This window comes from Thunnus albacares, chromosome 14 (genome assembly GCF_914725855.1).
Source record: "Thunnus albacares chromosome 14, fThuAlb1.1, whole genome shotgun sequence".
NCBI classification, from domain to species: Eukaryota; Metazoa; Chordata; class Actinopteri; order Scombriformes; family Scombridae; genus Thunnus; species Thunnus albacares.
In genome coordinates, this window is record NC_058119.1 from 23,858,133 (window position 1) to 23,884,714 (window position 26,582).

The 26,582-nt window shown below is 41.2% G+C and overlaps 1 protein-coding gene across 1 annotated transcript in view; it reads left to right on the top strand.

Annotated features, from left to right (window-relative positions):
* The window catches only part of LOC122997231 (sprouty-related, EVH1 domain-containing protein 2-like), a 28,215-nt gene extending 5,719 nt beyond the window's left edge, over positions 1-22,496 (top strand). The window contains exons 2-6 of the mRNA XM_044373264.1: positions 10,369-10,561; positions 10,666-10,834; positions 11,645-11,709; positions 18,160-18,318; positions 18,444-22,496. Of these exons, the coding sequence (XP_044229199.1) occupies positions 10,369-10,561; positions 10,666-10,834; positions 11,645-11,709; positions 18,160-18,318; positions 18,444-19,232 (1,375 nt within the window). The 3' untranslated portion in view covers positions 19,233-22,496. The remainder of the gene's footprint in view (positions 1-10,368; positions 10,562-10,665; positions 10,835-11,644; positions 11,710-18,159; positions 18,319-18,443) is intronic.
* Positions 22,497-26,582: the final 4,086 nt, after the last annotated feature.

Genomic DNA, 26,582 nt, shown 5'->3' on the forward strand with positions numbered 1-26,582 from the left:
AAAGGAACTAGAAAATACTCACATTTGAGAGGCTTAAATCAGAGAATCTTGCAATGCTAAGTCATTGCAGCTCTAGCCCGGATGTGTTGCATTCATTTGTTAACTGTACATGAACATGGAAAGATTGATCGCACTTACAGCAAAATAAGGTGCTCTTGTACTCAGGAAGTGAAACTTGTCCCCCGGACTTGAAATGCCTTGTCTTGTAGCTGCATTGTTTTCTGGTATATTGAGGTTACAAGTAGTGTAGTAAATGGTCTGACTGTCTACTCTGCAATGATTCAGAGGGACTGATCTTTAAACCTGACATTTCCTGTTTGTCTTAGTATGCTGAAACATTTTTTACTGTTAAACTTGTGGCTTGCTAACTTTAGTTTTACGTATACACTATTGGCATATACTGTAAAAGGGTGTTTAAAATGTAATAGCTCATAATAGGAGGGGAAGAGAGACTCAGAGGGCTAATTCGGCTGGATATCCTCTCTTTTATAATGGGCCAAATAACCACATAATGTCCAAAGACATTAGAGAAAACAGCATGGAGAAAGAACAAAAAGAAACATGACAGATATATCTGGATAAATGTATAAGTTAATATGATTATATATAAAGTATATATGTATACGGATCCACAGATAATTAGCATGACACATGGTGTTACTAACATATCACACTCACGTGCAAACAAACAGAGAATCAGCATGTCCACAAATGAACTTCCTTTGCAGACCCTTGGTATTTTTTCTCTCTCTCTCTCTCTCTGTACTCCCCCATACAAACACACACACACACACACACACATACACACACACGCATCATGTGGAACAGATCCTTGTTCACAGTGTTTCCTGTGTTTTACAGAGCAGCTCATCACTGGTTGCTATCCGGAGCCTTTATATAATAGCTTGAGCTGTTTATATCTGAAGACTAAACAATGGACCCGGATTGTTTGCCTGTTTTTTTTTTTTTCTTTCTTTCTTTCTTTCTTTTTTACTAATCTCTGCTCATCAGCTGACTGGATGACCAACATTATAATAGCTTGAGTTTTCATTCACTTCACTCTTGTGTGTTTTTCGCTTGTCACACCAAGTATACAACAATCCACTGGACCGGTTATTGAAGACTCAAATTCTTGTCAGCTCTTCAGTGAAAGAACAACCTCCCTTTCACTGCTTCCCTAACCAGTTCAGGTTTATGCTTTGTTTGACATCTTACTACCTCGATGATTGACACAACGCATATCTTTGGCCTGCATGTAATGTATATGCTTATGTAGAGTAACATTACTATACCGTACATTATATGCACTGCTGTTCTGGCTGATTTGTATAAAAAGATGAGACAGATAGATCTTTCTCCACACGTGATATTTTAAGGAAAGGACGTCATTTTATTGCACATATTTTGAAAGTCCGTCTAGTTCAGCTCGATGACTCATAAATTGGTTGACACAGTCTCAAACTATCTCGCTCGCTCGGAGTTTATTCCTGCAAACGCACAAGTCAGTCTCAGGTCTTCCCTGTCTCCGTTTATGTTTAGTCACTCTTACACAGCTACACGTCTTTGAATCTCAAGTTGGCCCACTTCCACACAGTACTGTCATATATATTTTAAAGGGACAAAATCATAATAGATGTTACATATTTCAAACTGGCTCTCTTTTTGTAATCTTGAGCTTCTCTTGTTAACATAAAATTGCAACTATTCCTACAACACATAATAGAGAAAGACTACAGGCTATTTAAAACACTAACCACAAATAGCATCAGGAAACGCTGCAGCCCATCATGTGTAGTGTGTTAAATATATCAGCATATTTAGACTAGGGAACCCCTGAGAGAACAGACTTCCTAGTGTTCATTATGCAAATCATTTTCTGTTGGTTTGGTGCCCTGGAGCTTGACCACAGGCCGTCTAATTACAAGATAAACCATTGACATCTGACAGTTTATGTAAACGAAGTCTACCTGATCAAACTTGCCACGGTTAACGTTGTGCAGGGAGCATTAGAAAGCCCTTCATCGCTTACGTTTGGCCCAAAGTGTTGAACTTAACACAGCGTAAGAGGATATGAAGCATTATAGAGGGTCTTGGTTGGCTTTTCAGTCATCTGTAAGAGGTTTAGAGCCAATCAACTTGTTTTATGTACAGTTTCCACATTGATGGAGATGAAGGGGCTGCAGAGTTACCTCGGGGATGACGGCTTCCTCTTGGAGTACAGTTACAGGCTTCTGGATAAAATGTGGGATCTGTGACACAGCTGGGCCCTGAACATTTCCAAGTAGTTGTTTTTGAACCAAACATATCACAATAACCTATATTTTTTTGTCAATACAGGCACTTTTACAGTTACTTAGACTTGATTCAGTGTGCTATATAGCCTTTTCTTTGCTCTCATTTTGTTTAATAATCATAAAACAATGATTTTCCATCCTGTAGAGTTGAGAACAATCTGACTGTAATAGCATTTAAAATGTTCAAGTACAGTAACCCTCTTTTGCTCCCAGGGAGATTAATAATGGTGAATAGGCCTGAACTCGGAGCGTGATTGGTCAGTTGGATATGGGATGTTATCCGTTAACGCTCTTCTGCATATTAGTGACCTCACTGTCATGTCAACTGACACACACACGCACGCACGCACTCACTCACACCAGCAGCTCGAGCCTTTTGCTGCCTAGACGTGAGCGTTCCACATAACTACGGCTGACTGACAGAAAGCCGATCAAACTTCCCCTCAGGAGCCTCCAGTGTCAATAGTTGTGAATGAACTCGCTTCACCTCTCTCGCTCTCTCTGTCTCTCTCTCTATCTCTCTCTCTCTCTCTCTTTCTGTCTTGCATTAGCACACAGAAATGAAAAAAGAGTGACAGCCAAAATTAAATTAGAAATCATATTCACACTTAAACTGATTTTCCATTTTTATGTTGTATGTAACTAAAAATGTCACCAACGCATTACTTTTACATAAATCACTTTATTTTGTAGAAATCTGCTCAGTGTTTCTTAATATATAAATCCCAGCTATTATAAAATCCCACATTTTTTTTGGCCCTCCTCCTTTTTCCTCTCTAGCACCCAAATCAGAAATACTGTACGTTGAAATACCAACACGAAGCCCTGCAGAACTGCAGTCTGTAACTTGTCTGCCGATGATTATGTATATGTACTAACAAAGTGTTCTTATGTACGGTATGTAAAGAAACTGCATTTACTCATATCTGCAGGCTGTTTTCTCACCACCTCTTTGAACTGTTCTATATGGAACAAGTGCTTGTGGGGGGTTATTTGTGGTTATTTAATGAATTACGCAGTGAGTAAAAGGTCAAAATTAACAACACATGTTCATCACAAGTTAGCCAAACCAAACATAAGGCCTTACAAATGCTTATTCAGTCTAAACAATAGTGGGGGGAAAAAACAGAGGTAATAAGTTTACAGTGATTAAAAAGTGAAACAGAGAAACCAACTAGCACATGGTTGTAATTTTCACTTCATTCAGTCAACTATTTATTTATTCACTTTATGTAGCTTTGCTATTGTTCCTGAACCAGGAGTGTCAGCCTGATCTGTGAAGCACTGTTAGTGTATACAGAGGTACAAACCAGTAATGAAATGATCCAGATCGTGAAGCGACTTTCAGAGGCTTCCTGGTCGTTGCAGACAGAGCATGTGCTGTGTGTGCAGCCCCAGAGAGAGGCGGACCCTGTGTGTGTGTGTGTGTGTGTGTGTGTGTGTGTGTGTGGTTCTGTTGATCAGGCAGAGGCGCGGCCAGTCATTCCTTGTCAGAAGTATAGCCGCCCTTATCACACATGGCTGGCCTTTTTATCTGTCACACATGAGCTGGATTCCAGACCTGATAACCAGCCTGCTTCCCAGCCCCCTTTACGGTTTTATTGCTATATTGCTGCACACAGACCACGTCAGGTATTTGCAGGGTCCAGCTAATATGCTAGCACTGTTGCCACTACAGTATGAGCTAAAAGTATGTATTTAAATAGTTATTTGTTTCTGCTAAATCCAGACAGGATGTGGATGCTGACGTGGTTTATCGGCAATTAAATTTACAAATAGTAGTTAAGAGTTGATTGACGGAGCACTAATGTGGCTCGGTAGGGAATGTACGAGTGTGTACTCCACCCACAGCGCATTTCCTCATTATGATACAGACTTGTTTGCAAGGTGTGGACCCAGCATAGAAATGAAAAGTAGAGAATGGACACCTACATTCACAACAGGACTCAAGGACAAGTCTGCTACAAGTTTATGTGATGTAAAATCATTCTGGCTCTTATTTACAGAGCACATGGAGTTCATCAATTGTCTAATAAAAGCTAACAAGTTACAATCCACTTTGATTATTACAGTCAAAATAAAGAAATACTACAGAAAGAGATCTGAATATTCTTCCTCTTTAAATTCACGGCTAGCTTTTGTAACTGGCATAAGTTGCTAAAGTATTAGCAACGATTGGTATCAAGCATCATTAGCTCGACCAGAAATTTGCATGTGAACATGAAAGTAGGGAGCCTACGATCTATCTCTCAATACGATTTTATATCTGTGGTTGAAGTGAAGTAATGACAGCAGTATAATCGATGAAACCGCTTTTGCATAGGCTGTTAAATGCGGTGCTGTAAATGATTGTCATGATACCGTTCTATTATTCAGACTGTATGGTATTATATTGAATGGCGCCTACACTAACTGGAGGAGCTTCTGAGTCACGGTGTGAGGAAGTAGATCAGAAACATGGCCTAAAGTCACATAGTAACATTAACTAGTTTAGACCACCAACAGGCAATAGTGCATTATTGTATAGTGAAAGCTGGCTACTGCAGTATATTGCTCGTCTTATGAGGGTGACGCCAGACACACCCTGTACCTTCGACCCGATGGCAGCTCATATTAATTTAGAGGAGGATGTGATTCATGAACTGCCTGCTCCTATCTTATCAGCGACGCGTTGAGTTCCCCTCAATCAGCCTTTTTAAACAGTCATCACTCAACTTTTGACACTTTACATCCCTGTCTTACCTAAAAGAGTTTGAAAAGTGGTTGTTTACCAGTCTACAGCCTGAGGTTGTAGCTTGAGGTGTACTGGCAGATGTAAAACTCCTCTAATGATAAAATAACCTTATAAAAATTCCAGTTAGGCTTAGTGGTGGGGGAAATATAACAATGATCCCAGCCTCTTCTATTCATTATGTTATTATTCTGGTCTCCCCTCCAGGTTGTGACTGGGTTAGGGTTATATTAGGGTTAGATAATATTAGTCAACCAGTTATGTCTGGGAGAAATCTGTATATAAAGTTATAGATGTGTGTGAATTTTATTTTTTGCAAACAGGTGATTTATAAATAGCGAGTAAGCCTTACTAAAACTTAACCGCCTTTTCTCAAAGTGGGTGTCACGGTCCTTTTTTCAGCATTGGTACCTCGTGCAACATTCGTGTGGACAGAATTAGATTCACAGCTCCCAAATGTATGTGTGTGTGTCTGTGTGTATTTGTGCCAGGACGTGTGGTCACTCCCATGTGTATTAAAGTAGCGCGTTGCTGCTGGTTGTGGCTGTCTGTGTGTTCCAACCGCAGATTACAGGGCCTGTCGGCAGACGGGGCTCTAAACGTGGGTCACAAGACGGCCCAGAATGTGACATGTTCATCTCAGAGAGCTGATAGCCAGTACCTTAAAGTATCTTAAAGCACATGTGCTTATATAACACAGAATTTAGTGTTATTTCTGTATGTGGGTGGCCTAGATGTGTGGTTCCCATATGTGAATGTGTCGTACATGTGTTTGAGTCATGTTGAACCGCAGTAATACTTAAATATAAAAGCAGCAGTGTGGATTTTCAAACTAAACATTTCACATTGTGTCAGAGCTGCCCTGAAAGAAATAATCTCTTTGGTTGAATTGAAGCTGAAATTGAAGGTTTCTGCACTTTGTCACCCTCTGTGTTAGCAAGAGGCAACTGAAATGATGTTGAACTACAACAATGAGGCATCCAGAGTTACATTTGTGACATAATCTCATCAGCCACATTGATAGCATGACTTACGTCATCGTTTGAGACATTTCATGTGAAAAATAATGAATAATAACCAGTAAAAAAACCTCCACACAAACTACAACTTTGTTACGGAGCATCTAGTGGTCACACGTTACAATATTTGTTGTTAGATAAGCTTTGTGGCTAGCTATGTGGCTAACAGGTGTATGTCAAAATAATTTTTATCATTAGGTAGTTCACAGCTCTTAAACTGCTATTTAAATCCTGCTCATTTCAGTTGTTTCCATCACGCAGAAGCTTTTAAACCAATATTCATGTTTCGTCTTTTACACACTTTGTCATCACATTTAGTTTTGGTTTCTTTCCTTGCAACAGATTAATATGTATTTATCTGTATATATCTGGTGTAGAAAAGCCTGTTGTTTCAAAGCATGAAACTACAAAAATGGCACAAATTAATTTTACAGCCAGGAAGATTGCAAGCTTATATAGCAGCATATAAATGACAATGTCAACCACCAAATGTGCCAGTCTAGCATCTAACAGTAGCCAACATAAAATTACATGAGTTAATTGTTATAAAAAAGCCAGTTAGCAGTAGCTTAGCTGATCTTATATATTCAATGTAGCCATTCTAGGCTCTAGCTAGCTAGTGTAAGCTATTCTTGTATGCTAGCCTGATTCTCCAAGATCTCAAGTTAATGGAAATATAAATAGATCACTGACGTGTCTGTTTTGAATTCCTTTTCCTTTCCTTTTGTTGCCATTCAAGTTTCCCACGTGGCTAGCTAGAACCTGAATGACTGTTTGCCTCCGCCCATTGTGGTTTGACATGATATGAATGATTTCTGCCTACAAACTGTATCACTGAAGCTCCAGTAGTCTGCCACCAATAACAATTTGACTCTCTAATGTCATGTGTTCAAAAATGATTACAAAAGTAGGCTGTGTGCTAGCGTGTCTTTAATGCTCCAACACAATGAACCTTTAATATATGAATGGAAACATCTAATGTGATGAAGTGGATTTAATATGTGTGTGTGTGTGTGTGTGTATGTGTGTGTGTGGGGGGACATGAAAACCTTGTGGGTGACTGTGGTTGCTTCTCTGTGCGGACTGTTTGTCTGCTGTCAGCCAGTCAGTCTGTCATTCAGTCAGTTTTATGAATGTGTGTGGGTGGGAGCTGGTGAACCAGTTTTGCCACGTGTGTGTATGTGTGTGTGTGTGTGTGTGTATGTGTGTGTATATGTGTGTGTTTGTTTGATGTTCACTTCAAATCCCCGGGACTGTCTGTAAGCTAATTATATAACAACACCTCTCTCATTCACTCCCACTCTGCCTCTCTTTTTCCCCTCCCTCCCTTTCTCTCTTTCTATGTTTCTCTTTCTCTCTTCATCCCTCTCCCGCCCACACACACACACACACACACACACACACACACACACACACACATAGAGTGCAGCATCGATGGAATACACAGAGGTACATCCTGTTATTGTCAGATCATTCATGTGGATTGTGACTGTGTTCATTGTGTCCCTGTGAGGGTGGTGGCTGTCATGCTAATGCTTGACAATGCCTTGTATTTTACCATTCAACCTCCATTGTATTGTCTCATGTTATAGGCACCGACGACTCTATTGGCTGCAGTGGGAGTTTTTGTCATGTATTGTTTAGTACGGCTATATAGACTAAACTGCGGCAGAATTATCTGTCAGTTTGTACAATGTGTGTTTGATTGTGGCTCCAATCAGCTGTTTTTTGTTTTTTTTTTAATCTGTTGAACGTTCACTAACTGGTGTGTAGATGCAACAAGGTTACTTTGGTTTAGGCGACAATTCTTTAAAGCAGGGCTGCAACTAATGACAACTAATGTCATTAAAAATACATGAGTTTTAATTATTTTTTAAATAGGTGATTAATAATTAGTCTAGAAAATGGTAAAAAAGGTCTGTTGCAGTTTCCAAGAGCCAAAGATGTCATTTTCAGAACTTGTTTTGACTTGTTTTGTCTGACCAACACTCCAAAACCCAAAGATATTCAATTTACAATTAAATAAATCAGGAAAAAGCAACAAATCTGCACATTTGAGAAGCTGGACAGGTCTCCCTCTAAAGAGATGATGTATCTCAAGAGACTTCCTGTTTAAAGGTTAAAAAAAAGAAAAATGGAGAATATCACATCTTTACAAAAAAATTTGCCACATACCTTTAATTTTACTTGATAAAGAACATTTTTTTACAAAGTCAGTAATCAGATTTGTCATCTAATTTTCCAGTGGTCAAGTATAATCGATTAATACACTAATTGTCTCATGTTGAAATTCACTTTTTTGAGGAAGATTTGAGCACCACTAAAGAAAAAGCAACACCAAGCTGCATTAAATTAAAGTGTGCGTATGTGTGTGTTTTTGTGCTGACTTGTCCCGGTGCATCACCTCCCACCTCAGCACAGCGAGGACCAAGCGAAGTCGTGACTTGAGACGCCCTCAAACATTCTGCCATCGTGTGAAAGCAGCTCTATAATAAACCACTGTGGCATTAACTAACTCTTAGAGTCTTGTTCATGCCAGAAACATTGAGAAAAGTTTACAGGAAGGTAACTTTTTTCTTACAAGTCAAGGCCAGGATGAAATGACAGTTTCTGCCTGAGGAAGAATTTTTTATATGACATGGAAAATATTTGTTCCAAAGCTTAAATACACATTTCACCTCTTCCCTCCTGGAAGTGCCTCTCCCTTTGAGTTAAAAGTGTTTTCTTTTCTTTGTTGTTTGTAATTTGTAGAGCTGCAACGGTTAGTTGATTAATCGATTATTCAATCGACAGAAAATTAATCTGCAACTATTTTGATAATCAATTAATTCCTTTAGTAATTTCTTAAGCAAAAATTTTAAAAAAATGTGGATTTAATGCTTTTCCTTGTCATATATTATAATAAACTTAATATCTTTGGGTTTTGGACTGTTGGTTGGACAAAACAAGACATATGATTGTGGAAAATTATAAATCATTTTTCACTATTTTCTGACTTGTTACAGACAACAAAAGATAAACTATTAATTGTGAAAATAATCGGGAGATTAATTGTTATTTGCAGTCCTTATGTTTTGCCTCCTTTGGTGTCCATTGGATTTTTGCACACCTATCATAGGTGTATGTGTACATTCTTTGTATTTATACTAAGAATTTACATATAAGGTATTGATATTATCACATAGAAATGCATTTCTTGCTTCAGGAAAACAAGCTGTTCAAAGTGGCTTTTCTGTTGGAGTGGTCTATGATTGACGGCTCACCTGCAGGAAGTCAAACTGGTGACGCCTTATTAGAATTAAAATGACAAAATGAGAGCCTTGTACTGGCTCGGTTTGTTTGTAATATTAATGTAGCTGTTTATTTAACTTGCTGAAACGATAGCGTATCAGTTCCTCCAGGTAAACATGCAGCAGGAGGTGTGTGGTGGAGATTTCCTGTAACCAAACAAGATCTCAACTTGTGGTTTTGAGTCATTTTGGTTTCAGGCAGAGATCGTTCTGCTCCTAAATATTGATTGAAGTCTCCTGAGGTTTCATTATTAACTGGCATATTTACCAGTGTCGCTCACAATCCTCTTGAGGCGTCATCGTGTTTACATAATAGATAGTTGAAAGTATTTTGAAGTTGAGTTAAATGGAAATGAAATGCAGCATCTGATTCTATAAAAATGCATGTGCAAGACATTCTGCTTACAGCATTTTATGGTGCATACTAATTGACACAACCAGCAGTAACAGAACATTTGATTTATGTCAAGTTTTTATTTAATAGTGGATGTTCACCTGTGACGTGATTAAGTTTCCTCTCTGACTACAGCTACAGGAAGTACAGCATAAAGTTTTCTCATGTGATGTATTTTTCCCAGTATTAATTTAAAAGCTTAGTTTTCCTGCCATAAAATACCTTTAAAAAGCTTCATTAGCCAGGATTTCAGTGCAGTTTTAGAGGCTTTACTTCACTGACAAAGATGAACTTGACAAAGATGAAAAAACACAATGTTAGAGATGTTCATGAGTCACGATTCTCAGATCCAAAATGTAGGTAATTATATTAGTAGAGAAGGAGGATCGCTCTCAAACCACATAGTTAAACACATATTCTTAGCAATGTTTTGTTATGCAGTGATTATCAGCTATTATAGCTTCAATACAATCGGCGTCAATGTTGTTTTTCTTAGACACGTATCAGACTGCTGTCACATTCTGTATCAAACAAGTTGTTCCTGCTCCACCCTGCACTTTAATATAAAAACATGTTTTTGCAATTATCATTCTAATAATTCCTTCTCTCTCTCTCTCTCTCTCGCTCTCTTTCTATCCAGTGACAGCTACATCGTGCGTGTGAAAGCGGTGGTGATGACGCGGGACGACTCGAGCGGTGGCTGGCTGGCCCAGGACGGGGGCGCTCTGAGCAGGGTGGGAGTGTGCCGCCTCCTGCCGCCGGAGCTGGCACCCGTGCCGGCCTCCAGCAGCTCCCAGTTCCTCATCCGTGGTGAACGGCTGCGGGACAAACAGGTAAAACACAAACACACACACATAATATGATGATGAAAAGCACTCGAAAGGTCATTTAAGGAGAAGAGATTGGAAAATGTGTCCCTGTTGTGTCTGATTAACAGGTGATCCTGGACTGTCCGCTGAGGAAGGATCTGGTTTACACCATAGCAACGCCCACGTTTCACCATTGGAAGGTGGAGGACAGGAAGTGTGGCCTGTCTTTCCAGAGTCCGGCTGATGCAAGGGCTTTCGACAGGGGGGTACGGAAAGCCATCGAGGACCTCGCTGAAGGTACGCTGTGCTACAGTGGGTCAGTTTATCTGCAGGTCAGATTGTAGATCACTCTGGAAGTCCAAGCTGATTCCAAAACCAGATGCAGTTGATTTTTGAGTCAAAATGTCGTCCATAAAAGGGTTAAGATGAAGTCATGATCATGAATAAAATGGGCAATAAACAGTGTACATGTCTTTCCAAATGTACAGTTAAAGAAATGTCACATACAAACCCAAGAACATCCAACTAATATTCAGTATTCAATGCAGCAAAGTTTAAACCCACAAGTATAATTCTTTACATTTTGTGTAGTCCAGGGATGAAATTAATGACCCGGTGTGGAAAACTGAAAGATTGCTTCCGTTAGATGATAGATTTTATGGAAAAGTGAAGTTAGGAAAGTAAAGATAAAGCCTATCCAGTGGTTGCCAAAAGTAAAGTGAGTTTAAGCTGAGAGGCAAAAGTCCACATCTGCAACATGTTGTGAGACAGACTCGAACTCTGAGTAGGTGTTCAAATAATACAAATTGGGTAATACTGTGCTTTCAGATATGTCGGGATACTGCTTAATATTGGAGGTACAACTTCTGTTTCTGATTGAAGGCAACAGCTTTCAATGATAGAAAGAGAATAATGTAATGAAAATAAGTGCGGACTGACTTTAGAGGCATAAAGTGATGAGCTTTAAGCTCAGCTGAGCTCTACAAATAGGACACCCAGATGTTCCCGCCCTGCCGTAATATCTCCTCCGCTTATGTTATTTTCTGTCCATCTCATTTTCACTCCAGCTTTTACCTCACAAATTAAGTTATATTTTCTTCTCGGTAGGCTCCACGACCTCCTCTACAGCACTCCAGAACGAGGGCGAGCTGGGCGACGACGACGTCTTTACTGTAAGCATGTTTCTTACATTCACTATCCAAGTCAGAAATGTGGGTGATAGAGGGCCATCCATCCATATTTTTTTTTTACCTCAAAGACTTTCTCCCTATCCATTATAACTACTACAAATCTTCAGAAATCTATGTGCTTTTACCTGACAAGATGAATCGCCATATTTGCCAGAAAAAACAACACTGGTTGTCGGATGGCACCTCGTCTCCACTGATTTGTGGGTTCACATAGAAAATAATACTGTGGCTCTTCCAGCGTACATCATGCAGTGCCAGTGTCTTTTGGATTCTAGCATTGTCACAATAACCACAATTTTAATTTTGGTACCAGCTATTTTCTTCATAAAGTAATAAACTGGGTTTGTAGAATCCAGACTGTAGCTCGGTTTATCTCAATCCTTCTTTTAACATCTCAAACAACATCCTTTGAAAGCATCACAGAAAAGGAAATTTCAGGTTGCAGAGTGCAGAAGTTTTTTTGTTTTTTTTTTTTTTAGTAAAGAAGGAGAAAATCCAGAGCTGCTACTTGGCTCTGGATTTAACCATTTTCAGTACACACTAATCAACTATTCAGCCAAGATCTTAAAGGGATCTCCTGCATCCAAAACATATCTCAGGATTTTATTTTCTGCTGTCTAACAGGGCGTTATTCAGCCCAGGACATTAGTATTCCCTCTGTGTCACATATACCTGCCACAGTCCATGAAGTGTGTGTGTCAGGGCCTCTCTACCTTAAGTTAGCATGGAGGACCCCCTCCCCCCACTCTGTAACCTGACACCAGGAGCAGCAGGCAGGGTCACAAGGTCACTTCCTGTATCCCACCACCTCCCTCTCTCCTGGTGACCCGCCCCCCCCCCCCCTCCCCTCCACCCCTCCAACCACCTCCCCACCCTCCCAGTTGAAAAGGAGAGCAGTAACCAAACTAGCAGCTAGCAGCTGTTTCCCAGCTTAGTGCAGGGCCGGTGATTTACGAGAGGAAGTGCCTCGTGGTTCATCTTTGACTCTAGCTGTCTGTAAGGGCCAAGACTAATAGGTGCTCTGCTGGGAGTGTACAGCCACCACAGAGACGCACACAAACATATGAGGAGGGGTGGAGGGAGGCTACAGCGCTGTCAGAGGGTGGAGCAACGCCTGAAATGGAGCATCAGGTTTTCAGTGAAGGAGAAGCTTTCGGTGCAACAAATCCAAAGCAATTCCGGGGTGTTGTTGCTGGAAAAGCTGCTTTATTCACCTGAAATAAGACTCAATTGTAGCTTATAACATAAGAAATAGTGAGATAGCCTCCATATTTCCATCTCAGCCGTCTTTCAAACTACTGAATTGAAACTTTTTTTCTGCACAAACATGGCTCCACCTTTCTGGTGAATCACCTCTAATGGCCCCGACAGACCAAGCCCACATTAGGGAACTAGAACCAGCAAAGGGAGACTGATGAAGTATTTTGTCTCGCTTCACGTCTGCTGTTAAAAATTGTACTTGGACACACTACAACGACTACAGCCAACGGCTAGCGCGCTGCTAACATGCACATACATCCTGCACCTGCACGAGAGGAAATATTTAGCCATGTGTAATCCTAAAAAAAAAAAAAAAAACAAGTGGAAAGAAAAAACTGAACTAAATCTAGCCTACCATTTTTACTCCACATTGAGTCTATGTTAAAAACTATGTCATATATACAGTATATGTCTGATAAAGCTGGAACTAACACTGTTAGTTTAGCTTAGGACCGGTGTTGTCAGGCCAAGATCTTATGCTTGTGGAAGAATGACAATGACATGAAAAATGAGGAAAAAACACATTAAATTTGTGAAATAACTGATTCACCAGGTTGAACAGTCACCTAGCTTTCTTTACTGGAGATTTGCCACCTGATACTTTGTTGCTTAAAGTTTCCAGCTTAGTCAGGTTTAGTTATTTTCTGCTTTGATTTATTGAGAAACTTGTCTTCCTCTCTCTGACTGTGCCAGTCGTCTGCGTCCATGCGTGTCATGTGTTGCAATAGATACACAATGCCCTTTGGGAAGAGTGAGAGAATGTAGCCAAACCATTGTATTAGCCTGGTGAACTAACAAGTCAGTAATTGATGACATAAAACGAAATTGTAGCTTTGAGCCTTGAGTCCAAAGCATTTTACAATGTGCCTCAACACATTCGCTGGCTTAACCATCAGGCGCGATAGGGGTTCATGGCTTTGCTCAAGGACACCTCGACATGTGGACAAGAGGAGCGATCGAACTGCCAACTACCCTGCGACTAACGGACGACCTGCTCTGCCTCCTGAGCCACAGCACATTAAGCAGTATCAGGTTCAGTCGAGCAGGGTCAGTTTTAGGCTCACACAGAACTCTTCTCTTCAACCCAGTGCCTCAGCCAACAATTTAACACACTCAACCCCCAACTAGTGCCAACTGTGCCAGACTCTCTGCAAAAAGTACAAGCTACGGTCAGCAACAGACACTAAATAACGGGCCAGCGATGCCACGACTGTTGGCTCGGTGTGTCAGGACCCTGCTGGAGTTACGACTGTCATCAACAATGTCCATCTTGACCGAGATCCAGTCTTAGCATTTATGTTTTCCTCTACCTGATGATCTTAGTCTCTCCTCCATAGAGAAAGTGTACAGAGCATTAATAGCATTTTGGGAAAAAAAATTCACCTTTTTCCTACACAAAAAACACAAACATATTGAGACCTGTTTTTAATGGGACTCGAGGCTCACCATGTCTTGTGAATGCTGTCAAGTTTTAACACAAGCTATGACACTAAAATCACAAGTTTATAACCACGGGGCTACGTCGAGGGGTTCAGTACTGCTTGTGTTCCTCTTAGCCTCTGTCAATGACCTTTCCCAAAGTTAGTGGCGGCGGCAGAGGTTTGCGAGGCCGGCAGTCGTGGACAGGGGGAAATGCTGTGGCAGATTTACAGTCTTTGGGGGACAGGGGAGGATGGTCGGAGGGGCTGGGGAAAGGGGGGGAGGTGGGGGGATAGCTAGGATGGACATACTTCCTAAATTATTCCTCGTTCACCAAACCTAAACTTAACCCAACCCTTCCTCTGTCCCTCCCTTCAGCACGTCTCCTCTCTGTGTCTCTATTTTGGCTCATTCACAACAGGGGGAGTGAAAGCTATTGAAGCAATTCTGGGCTCATCCCAGGAGAGCGAGACGGGCCTGTTGAAGGATGAATCCTCCCGAGCTTTGAGTCAGGACATGTTTTGTGTCAGAAAATAACTTGAAATGCCCTCTGTCCAGCCTTGGGCCAGAATATGTAGAGAGAGGATGTCCAGAAATATAAACTCTCCCCCTCAACTCCTCTCTGTCTTCTTGTGCAGTTTGCAGCAGAGAGTCTGGTCTGTGTTTTGAATTAGTTGCAGCCGTGGAGGCCAGAGTAGGACTGGTTTTAAACCGTATCAGCTCCTCCCCCCCGGTAATGTCTTCTCCAGGGGGGCGGGGCCTGGAGCGGAGGCAGCATGTTATGTTATTTTTGGCCGGCTGCTCTGAGGGCTTTGTAAGAAAGCAGGGGGAAATTCTCAGCATGGCGGTATCCATGTGGGGAGCACAGCCCTGGACACAGAGCGGGGATATAATGGGGATAGCTTCAGCAGACAGACAGACAGACAGACAGACAGACAGACAGACAGACAGACAGACAGACAGACACACACCAGATCTGGGTCATATAACTCTGGCTAATAATTCATAGCATTCGTTTAAGGCTCGTTGGAGTGCCAGATAGGAGATATTTAGCACATGGGGTTAAGATTTTGTCAACTTGATCATGTTTGAGAGTAAGTTTGTTTGACTTTTGCAGGGGTCATATGTTACTTGACAATAATCCTGTGTTTACACTGCATGAAACATAGTTCTGTTTGGACATATTATAAGTTGGACTAGAGGCTTTAAAGCAGTTCAGTGACAGTTTTGAGCAGGGAAAACATTTTTTGCTGGTTTAGTTTTAGCATTAAGCAGTCGTAATATTGCACTGATTAGATAACCAGTAAGTGATAGAAATGTGGAATCATGCAAAAATAAAATTCAGATCCTTTTGTTGAGCTGGATGATTGATGCAACCATTTTTGATTGTCATTTTGTTACATTACATTCATTTTGGTAGACACTCTTTATCCAAAGTACCTTCACATTTTTTCCCCCACACTCATGTTTTACATTTGAGTGTCCTGCTCAAGGACACTTTAACATATGGATAGGAGAAAAGCCAGAGTTTGAGCCACCAGCTTCTCTTTCTGAGATATTTTATTTCATTTTGTCTGTCCAGTAAAAAAGTTGTGGAATCAACTTCTCATCTGTTTTGTGCATGTGGAATTGTTTTTGTTTTGTTTTTTCATGAAAATAAATCATATCAGCACGGAAAAAGGAAGCACAGAAATCTCATGGCTGCTGCGAGGCTGCTGGCAGCGACCGAGCAATCGGCACTGGCCAAAACTTTTCTGGACAGACAAACCTGTTGACCGTTGATACGAGTTTCTGTGAATGTGGTGACCTTTTGATGACCGATCGTGTAGTTGTCAAAGCCAGATTAAAAAAAAAGTACAGAGAGTGACTTTCACGCCTAACTGCGCAGATTGACGCTAGAGACACATTTATATTTTTCTTTTTTCCAACATTAACAAGTCATTAAAGGGTCAACAAAACTCTTATATGATTCTTAAAGAATATTACACATCACAGGGTGCCTTGGTGGCCTAATGGGTTACCACATAACTGCAACGTCCACGGTTCAAATCCTAGCTGGGGGACCATAGTTGCATGTCATACCCCAAAAACTAAATGTATACATACCAATTCTTAAACAGTTCAGCTGCTCAAACTTCAATCTGGGGCTGCAACTAATGATTATTTTGATTATTGATTAATCTGCAGATTATTTATCTTGATTAATCAATTGTTTTGTCTATAAAATGTCAGCAAAAAAGTGAAAATGCCTGCTCTAACTTTTCCAGAGCAAAGGTGACATCTTCAAATATCTTGTTTTGTCAGACCAACAGTCCAAAATCCAAAGATATTCAGTTTACCATCATGTATGAGAATTGAACATTTGAGAAGCTGAAACCAGCTTTTCCATTTTTGCTTTAAAAAAATGACTAAAACAATCATTCAATTATCAAAATAACTGCTTATCGATTAATTGACTAATTGTTGGAGCTCTCTTTCCAACCTTCCAGAAGATAAAGCCACTTCTGCTTCTCACACAAAAACCCCCTTTTAGATTGAGTCAAATACATCTCATATATGCACACACATACATACATAAAGAGACAGGAGAAGTCCCGACCTGCCTATCAGCTGGTACACTTCGAGCCCCTTCACTCAACCCCACAGAGGTTGACCCCCAGTGTGGCTGTCTGAAATCTGTCTGTCTGACCGCTACACAGCAGCGGCCCGACTGTGTAGTGTCTGGCCAAGATTTGAGTTGGAGCCGAGCCCTGACAGCCTTTAGCGGAAAGAGGACAGGATACTGTTCACACACACACAAACACAAACACACACACACTCGCACAAAGTGGTGGAAAAGAGAGAAGGAAAGGTAGGAATGTGTAGAAAGTGAGATTGAGGAGAGGAGGACAGGTTTTTTAGGGGAGGGGGGAGAAGACTCAGGGGAGAGGCCAAAAAAGGTGATACTGAGTGTGCAGAAAACTGGCTTCCTAATATCAAGTCACGCCACAACCTTCATCTCAAACATGACAAATCGTTCTTTCACATGTCCAACGATATCGTCACAACCAAAGTGAGTTTAACAGGTGAATGTTTAAACGATTTAAACGATTAGCAGAATGAAGAATTTATCATTTATCAAACAAAAACGCCAAATATTTGCTTGTTCAAGCTTAACCGGTGTGAGGATTTACTGCTTTGCTTCTTTGTTGAAACTGTTGTAGAGATTACTTTATGCATATTTGGAGGCTGTAGTTTGTCGTGCTGTTGGAGGTGTTTTGCATATTTTGTCCACCCCATTTACATCAATGTGGGTAAACAAAATAATAGAAACACTATCCGTTGGGTCAGTTAAAGTTCATCACAGATCTTGCTGCAGTTTCAAATGCAAAAACAATACCTGCTTGACTCCTTACGTCACCATGGTAACCTTAACCAGAAAGGTTATACATAATCTCCACTTTTATAATTAGCTAACATGATTTTAAACCTAATTGTTTTTACAGGTTTTATGGATTTCTAAATGAATCCTGTTGCTGATGTTTTATAGCAGATGTTATTAATAAAAGTTTACCTCACACACAGTGATCCAAATGTGGATCAAGTGGCTCGAAAAACAGAGCTCCCTCTTCCTGTTTTCCCAATCAGTGCCGAGCCGAGGTTTCCTGTTTTTGTTTGTCCAATCATGGCGTCCTCTCGCACTAACTATTTGTTTGACGTATCCAATGAGAATGCAGGTTTCAGCCCGCATCCTGTGTTTGTTTGCCCCCTCAGAACACCACAGACAGCTCATCCAACTCCTCCCAGAAACTGGAGAGCTCCCTACAGCCGCTGGAGTCCTCGCCCCTTCCGCAGAGACACAAGTGTATGCTGGGACATCGTCACGACCTCCATGACCCCTATCGGCTCTCAGACCACTACTTTTTGGACCAGGTGAGACAAAGAGCTTCTGGTTCTCTCGTTATTTTTTCGTTGACGTTGTTTACTGCTCCCCTTAAACAAACCGTACGGGATGATTACTGCCAGCAGCGTTAAATCTCTACCCTCCTTTCTTTCAGCCGCTGTCTCGGCTTCCCCGCCACGTCACCTTCCAGGAGGATGAAGAAATCGTCCGCATCAACCCACGGGAGCGCAGTTGGGAGCGAACTACCGAGCGTCTCCATGGCCGTCAATCAGACCGCTCTTGGCTCACGGGCTACGAGGACTACCGCCACGCCACAGTGCGTGACAAGTTCATCCAAATGGACGACTCTGAGTCCTACGTCCACTTTGCCAAGACGGAGGCGCAGAAGCACGACTACACCTACCCGCTGGCACCGGCCCTGTCGCCCTCAGACTCTGACCCAGCCCTCGGACCCTTGACCAATAAGGGCCATGGCGGCTCGTATCACCACGGCTTCTCTTCTGTGGTCTCCACCCAGCCCCGCTCCTACCTCCCGAGCTCCTCCCCGTCCTCTAATGGCGGGAAGGGGCGGAAGCAGGAGGGGGCGGAGCGCGCTCATTGCGAGCACTGTGGCGAATCCTTTTACATCACCGACAATCGGAGAGGCCGGTGCCAGGATGCGCCGGACCCTGTGCGGGCGTGCATCCGGCGGGTCAGCTGCATGTGGCTGGCAGACACCATGCTCTACCACTGCATGTCCGACCCAGAGGGGGACTACTCAGACCCCTGCTCCTGTGACGGGGGCGAGGGCAGCGGCGGAGGCCGATTCGGCACGCGCTGGTTAGCCCTGCTCGGCTTGTCTCTGGTGGCGCCCTGCCTCTGCCTTTACCCGCCTCTCCACGCTTGCCACCGGGCGGGGCTCATGTGCGGCTGCTGCGGAGGCCGACACAAGGCCCTGAGCTGAGCCTCCACGCTTGGAAACGGCAAAACCTTAACCCAACGCAAGCACAGGGAAAGGGAAGGATGGGGGAAGACAGGGAGGGGACAAGTGGTCATGGCTGCTCGCTCTCTTGCCTTGGTTTCTCTGGGTTTCTCTACAAATTCCAGACACTGAAATAAGCCAAAAAAAAAAAAAACAGTTGGTGCATTTTCTGAACGGCCTGGGAAGATAAGCTCCCCCTTACGGCAGACAGTTCTCTCAGCTCTCCACGTGGCCATTTCATGCTCTGTTTCCAGTGAGAGAGCGCTCTTTTTCAGGGGGCCTTTTTTTTTTTTTTTTTATAGCTGACCTATATGTCATGTATCACATATGCAGGTACTTTATACTTTGTACACTGACTTGGCGTCAAAGAACTTGAATTATTTCTCTTTGTTCTATTCTTTTCTCTCCTTTGATGTTCGCGTGGCCATTTTGTTTATATTCTATTCCAATATCAGGCCCGCTCAGCTCAACTCCAGCTACAAGAGAAATCAGACACTACACCTCTTTGTGTGTGTGTGTGCGCGTGCGTGCGTGCGTGCGTGAGTGCGTGCGTGTGTGTGAATGGTATATGTGCATGCTTACAATGTGCGCCGAGGCCTTTTGTTGTCAGTTCTGCAGCTTATAGTAAAGTTTATGTATATAGTCTATGTAGCTCTCCGCCATCGACATCTTCTTTGTTCACTGAAAGAAACGTGGTACTCATCTTAATCTAATATCCCAAAGATTTGTGTTTTTATCCTATTTATTTTCTCACTAAATTGATCTACCAGCAAAAAGGGTGCTGGGTTGTGATTTACTCACTGAATGAGACAGTGCCTCAAGTCATGCTATGATACTCTAGCATTTGTCTCCCTGCTCCTTTCACATTACTTCAAACAGTGCCTAAACTATCACCTAAACCAGGAACCCATCCATTGTTAGAGTTCCAGTCTTGGCTTATTTTACTGAACGTACACTTGAAGCGGTGTGTGTGAGATTTTTAAGGCTCTGATTTCCTTGTTTTTCACAGAATCTCAGCCAGTGGTCCGTGTCATGTCAAGGACTAGAAAAAAATCAGAGATACCGTTAAAATTGGTGCCCGTTATTGCCTTAAAATGTGGAGTTGGAGATGGTCACTCCAAACGCTCCAAACTTCACCCCCGTCCCTCTGAAGATGTCTGCTATAATGAAAAGCGTGAGCATGGTTATGGCTCCAAGCAATCAGCCTCACCACATATACTTATAAACTTGGCTTAAACTATTTTTATAATGAAAAGGAACTCTTAAAAAGTTTCTCATCAAGTGTGTAAACTAAGGACTCCAGTATGCCTGCGATGTACAATCAGCTCCCCTCTTTTAGCCCCTTCCTCCAGTAGAGCCCACCAGTCACATATGTGGAACAGCTACGTCCTGCCTGAGGAGGATTTGAATGGTTTAACAAATCAAATGTGTTTTAAACCATGTTTAAATCTACTCCAAGTATCCAAAAAAGAAAATAGATATGAAACCTTCTAGCTAGTTGTCTGCAATTGAAAATCTGACACACTTGTGATTGTTTAAGGTCATAAGGTCTTTTTTTTGGCCAAAAATCGATATAATTATGACCTTTTACATGTACAATGTCACGAGAACAATGTAGTGAGTCTTATTTCACACTTATATATATATATATAAGATAAGTGTAATTCTTGATTTATTAAAGGAATAGTTTGGCATGTTGGGGAATAGACTCATTTGCTTTCTTGCCAAGATGAGCCTGGATGAGCAGATTGATACCACACATCTCTGCATTAATATGAAGCTAACCTACAGCTGAAATATGGCTAGTTTATCTTAGTATAAAAACTGAAAAATAAGGGGAAATAGCCTGACTGTGTCCAAGATCTTGCTTGTTAAATCCACACAAAAATTCAAATGCATGTTAATTAGTGAGCTTTGGAGTTTCAAGGTGTGTATTTTTGTTTTTTTTTTACCTTTGGACAGAGCCAGGCTAGCTGATTCCCTGTTTTCAAGTCTTTATGCTAAGCTAAGCTAACCATCTCTGTAGCTGTAGCTTCATATTATCAGGCACAGACATGAGAGCGGTATTAACTGTCTCTCCTCTAACTCCCGGCAACAAAATGAATAAGCGTGTTTCCCGAAATGTCAAACTCTTCCTTTGAGGCCAAATTATGGGAGATTAACACGTGAGACAACTTGCTGAAACCACAGTTACATGTAACTAGCGTGCTCTGTCCCTCTCAGTACTACAGTATTTATGTTTTTTCCTCCCATGCTCGATTTGGTATCATCGTGTCGTGCCCACAAACGTCACATGTTTGACAACAACAACTTGACTTTGACATTCAGGGTCATAGATGTACAAAAACAGGCATTGGAGAGGAAATAAAAAAAAAAATGCTGTACTACCTGCTTGCGTCACCTGCTGTTTGAGTGACACCGCAGCCGGCCAATCACACCCTCACACTGAAAGCACAACACTAAACTGACAACTGCTTGGGTGCTTTTTTTTTTTTTTTTGCTTTGTCTAATCCTGGTTGATGGCAACATTAGGGATGTAACCGGGAACACAATAAGCTGGCTAAAATAATTTTTTTTTTTTTTTTAAAAGAAAAGAAGGGGGATGTTATCTCCGCAAAAAAACAGCTGAATCCTGGAAACAAACATCCATCCCTGATTGTTGTGGGATGATGAAGGAAATGTCACTTACTGTAGTTGAAATACAGAATGCCTGAGGATGTCCTTTTTCCTTCTCTGGTTGTGTCTCATACATCCTGTCCTGTGCACCGGTTTGTACGTCCTTGGTGTGTGTGTGTGTGTGTGTGCGTGCCTGTGTATGTCAGCGTTTAATCATTTTTCTCCGTCTTGTCCGGTGTTTGTGTGTGTTCTCACATGTCAGAGCCATTTACAAGTGCCTGAACGCATCCTCTTTATCTCCTTGTGTATTTAAATCGAAAAATTAAAGAAACGACTCCCTGTATTGAATTAGACCCATTTTTTACGCTTAGTATTTTTACCTCTGTAAAAAAAAAAGAGCAAAAATTATATTATATATATCAAGTGTATGTTGTACATTTTTATTTCTATTTTGTTTTTTTTAAAATAACTGTTTCTAACATGTACGATGGATGTAGCTCTTGCTTTTCGAGAAGGAACAGGAAGTACTTTGTAGATACTGAAGGGTGGCCAGGTCTGTGAGAAAACTAAAGTGAAATGTGTGTCTTACCTTCCGCCTCCAATAAAATGAGAGAAAACAGTGAAACCACACACGAGTCTGCTGATTAATTTGAGTTCCGGCTCCAAGGTACTTCCCCATAAATATACATTGTAAAACCAGACCAGAAGCACTGTACATTTTGTCTTGTAACCAACCGCAGCTTTTCTGCTGCGCACATCAACATTTACCTCCATGTTCCTCCCGTTTTAGTATTTCATCAGCACATAAATCACGTTTCAACACATTAAAAGAACAAGAAGCATCAAAGTATTACTATGAATCGACTCCAACATGAACATAAAAATGAAATTAATCCTAAAAAATACATTTACAGGAGAGAAACTGTGGGAACACTAAAGAGACAAAGCGTCTCGGAGGCTGTACTTTGGCACAGTGGTGCTTTGAGGGCTGCAACTGACGATTTTCAATATCAATCTGCAGATTATTATGTTTTCAGATTGTCTGTACATTCGTCCCATTCTCTCGTGAACGTGAAATCTCAGGAACGCTTTGAGGGGATTTCTTCAAATTTGGCACAAACATCCACTTGGACTCAAAGAGGAACTGATTAGAATTTGGTGGTCAAAGGTCAAAGGTCACTGTGACCTCACAAAACAAGTTTATGGCCATAACCCAATTATTTATACGCTAATTATGACAAAGTTTCACACAAATGTCTAATAGGATAAAATGATGAAGCGTTTACATTTTATATCCAAAAGGTCAAAGGTCACCTTCACTGTGACATCATAATGTTCTTCAAAAACACTTTTCTGGTCGTTATTCAACACTATAACTTTTCACATTGGTTGGATACTGAATTGTTGACACTAATCTTGGGTGTCCACCTTGAAACTGTGGTGATTGTTTAGATCTTCTGTGCTGCCGGGTTGAAGATGTGTGTGAAGCATCCGCGTTTTACAATTTGTAGCTTCTTTGGAGCAACATCTGCATCTTGAAGCATCGTCTACTGTCATGGCTACAACTTTCAGAATGAGGTTTATTGTCCAAGCATGTGAACACATACAAGGAAAATACACTTAATGGTGCTGGAAAAAAAAAAAACGTCAGTAGGATTTATCCTCTGGGGACCATGAATGTCTGTACAAATTTCCAAATCCATTTAGCTGCTAAGATATTTCAGTCTGAACCAAAGAAATGGACCAATATGGCCCTAAAGCATCACCGCAAGCGTGGCGAAACGCTAAGTATGGACTCCTGTGACAAAGCAAATCTGAGAAGAAAGTTGTTCTAAATATAATGAAGTGCATTTTGGTGGCCAAATAGCCACGAGATACTTTATTAAGTTCCTCATTCAGTATCTAAAATGGTTTATTGAAAGTATATTTTCAACAAGGACAAACTCGTAAACATTCAACAAATAGTTTGAAGCCACATATAAAGTCTCTAAAAACAAATGCAGAGACTTTAGAGCAATAAACTTTAGATGGAGAAAGGATGTCACCCGTGACTTCACCAGGAGACTCAGGCTCTAAAAAAAAAACGTCAGTCGAGCCCTGACGTTGTTTATTATGTTTCAAGAACTTCGAGTTTGTTGCACAAAACTCTTAGTAAAGTATTTAATGAAAGAAAACACAAAGAATAAAAAAAAAAAAAAACTCTCAGCCTAGTACACCCTGTTTCATTCTCTCCAAGATGCCTTTCCCTCGCTACCTCCCTCCTCAGCAGGAACATGTGATAGCCATCGAGGACGTCGAGCTGTTTCACTCAGGATGTCTCTGGAAAAGCATGTGGGCGATAATGATGGAGCGCGAGAGAGGGGAGGGGGAGGGAGAGAAAAGAGAAGAAAAAGAAGGTCCCTGGGGGCTTTTGGGGGCCTGCTAAGCAGCTCAACGGCTGCAAACAGCATCACAGTCCACATGTGCAAACATTTAAGATATCTGCTCTTGTAATGGGGTCAGCGTGGCCCCTCTCTGGGTGCACAGAGCACCGGCGCTCACTTCCCAGTGCAGTTTACAGGAATGGGTGGCTTGTGCTGTGGTCTCATGTCCAAAGATAGGCAGAATTTTGATCTTTTCCTCCGCTGAGTTGTTGCTACATTTGCACCAAGTCAGCATTACTTTTGCAACACTTCGGCTCGTCGTGTTTCTCTGAACCCACCCTGGGGTCGAGATGTTGCAGGAGTAAATCTTTAAAAGGAGCCACATAATTGTTTCAGCATACTTTGTTAAGGAGTTCAGAGCCTGCACCTGAGATAAAGCATCTACGACTGCGGAGGAAAACATCTCTCTACTCCCACCCTGTGGAAAATGTTTTAGCTGTTAAGAGTTTGTGCAAAAGCACCTGGAAAACAAAGTTATTAAATCCTTTAGTAAAAGTAGTGATACCATAATATAAAAGTACTCAATTAAAAGAAGAAGTCGCCATTTTGTGTCAAAAGAACGCATGTTAGTAATAAACTGTATCAAATGTAGAAGTATTGACAGTGAACTATGGTCTCCATCAGATTTAATTACTGATGCATTAACATGTATTACAAGGTAATACATAAACTAACATAAACACATATACAGTAATTAAAAGGTTCAAAACTGTAGATGCAAACTGAAAATTTGAAATAAATAAATAAATAAATAGGAGACACCTGATACAAAACTTACATTTTCATGTCATATGCTCCTCTGCAGGTTAGGAAAATTCACCACAGGATCCATTTCGTAGCTGTTCTGCAGCTTTTGATTATATTTCATGATCTTCATCAGTTTGGAGTTTGCCCATGTTGTCATGGAGATTTTTTTTTTTTCTGAGCACTTTAAAGGAAAGGTTCCCAGTGTTTCCAGTCTGTCTTAAAACATGTCAGTTGTCCATATGAACAGTGAAAGAGGTTTTCCCCGCTGTAATCATTCCTCCTGTTCATACTGGCTATTAAAAGATCCTCTTCAAATGTGTTTTCAATGAAAGTGACAGTGTGTCCACAGTCATTTTGTGCAAAAATGCATTTAAAAGTTGATGTGAAGCTTATATGAGGCTTCAGTTGTCTGAGTTAGTCATATCAAGTGGATATCTGCCACATTTACAGTCTTTTTAGCATAAAATTCCCTCTTTGTGTTTCCTCGGACAGTGTTTCCCTGTTGAGCTGCGGTGGAAGTATAGTAACAAAAAGAGGGACTTTGGCACTAAAAAGACTGTAATGTTGAAAGATATCTACTTGATTTGACTCATTTGGACGACTGAAGCTTCATATTAGCTTCAGATAAACTTTTTAATACATTTTGCACAGAAGGAGAATGATTATGGCAAGAAAAATGTGTCAATTTTCATTTGGACTCCTGACTGTTGTTTTAAGACAGACTTGAATAATCGTGAACCTGTTCTTTAAGGACTTTGTGTTGGCTTAAAAACTGAGGTTCAAAGTTCATACTTCACACAGCAAGTACTGTGTTTAAAATGTCTAAAATGCACGGTGCCATCAAGCTAAAGTTAGCCTGAGTTCATGAAAAGTTTTGTTGACGTTTGGTTGAGAGAAAAATTTACATTTTTACCCGATAGAAGAAAAATCTTCTTATCTCATTTCTCATTGAATATAAAATGTGAATTTAACTGTACAGCTGGCAGAAAAATAAACGTAGAAGAGTAAAAAGTACAATATGTCTCCTTGAAGTGTAGTAGCAGTTATGCTGAGTCTCAGCCGTAGTACCAATCCTGTAAAACTGCACATAAGTACAGGTCTTGAGTAAATGTCCTTAGTTACTTCCCACCTCTGTTGACAATCCGGTGATGAAGGAAACTTCAAACAGGGCCTCAGAGGTAACAGTTCAGGGTTAGAGGGAAGTGGCAAGAGTCGAGGGATTAAAATGGAACAAGGCCGGAAGAGTCTGGGTGAGATCTTTATTTCAGGCGCGGAAAGAGAGCCTCTTCCTCTGGTGGCGCCAGTCCTCTGCCACTGTTCCATTTCCTCTTCCTCCTTCTGGTCTCTGTGCATAGCTCTCCTCCTCCTCTGTGAGCCTCAGTCACCGTCACACCTCCATCCTCTCCTCTGGTGGTACGGTTTATCTAATGACGCATCTGATCTCACCTTCAGTTCTAGACAAAAACTCTTAACTTTAGGAGGTGTGGATTAAAAACAAGGTCGCCTTCTTGAACTTTGAAGCTGCAGAAACTTAAATATCAAGCTA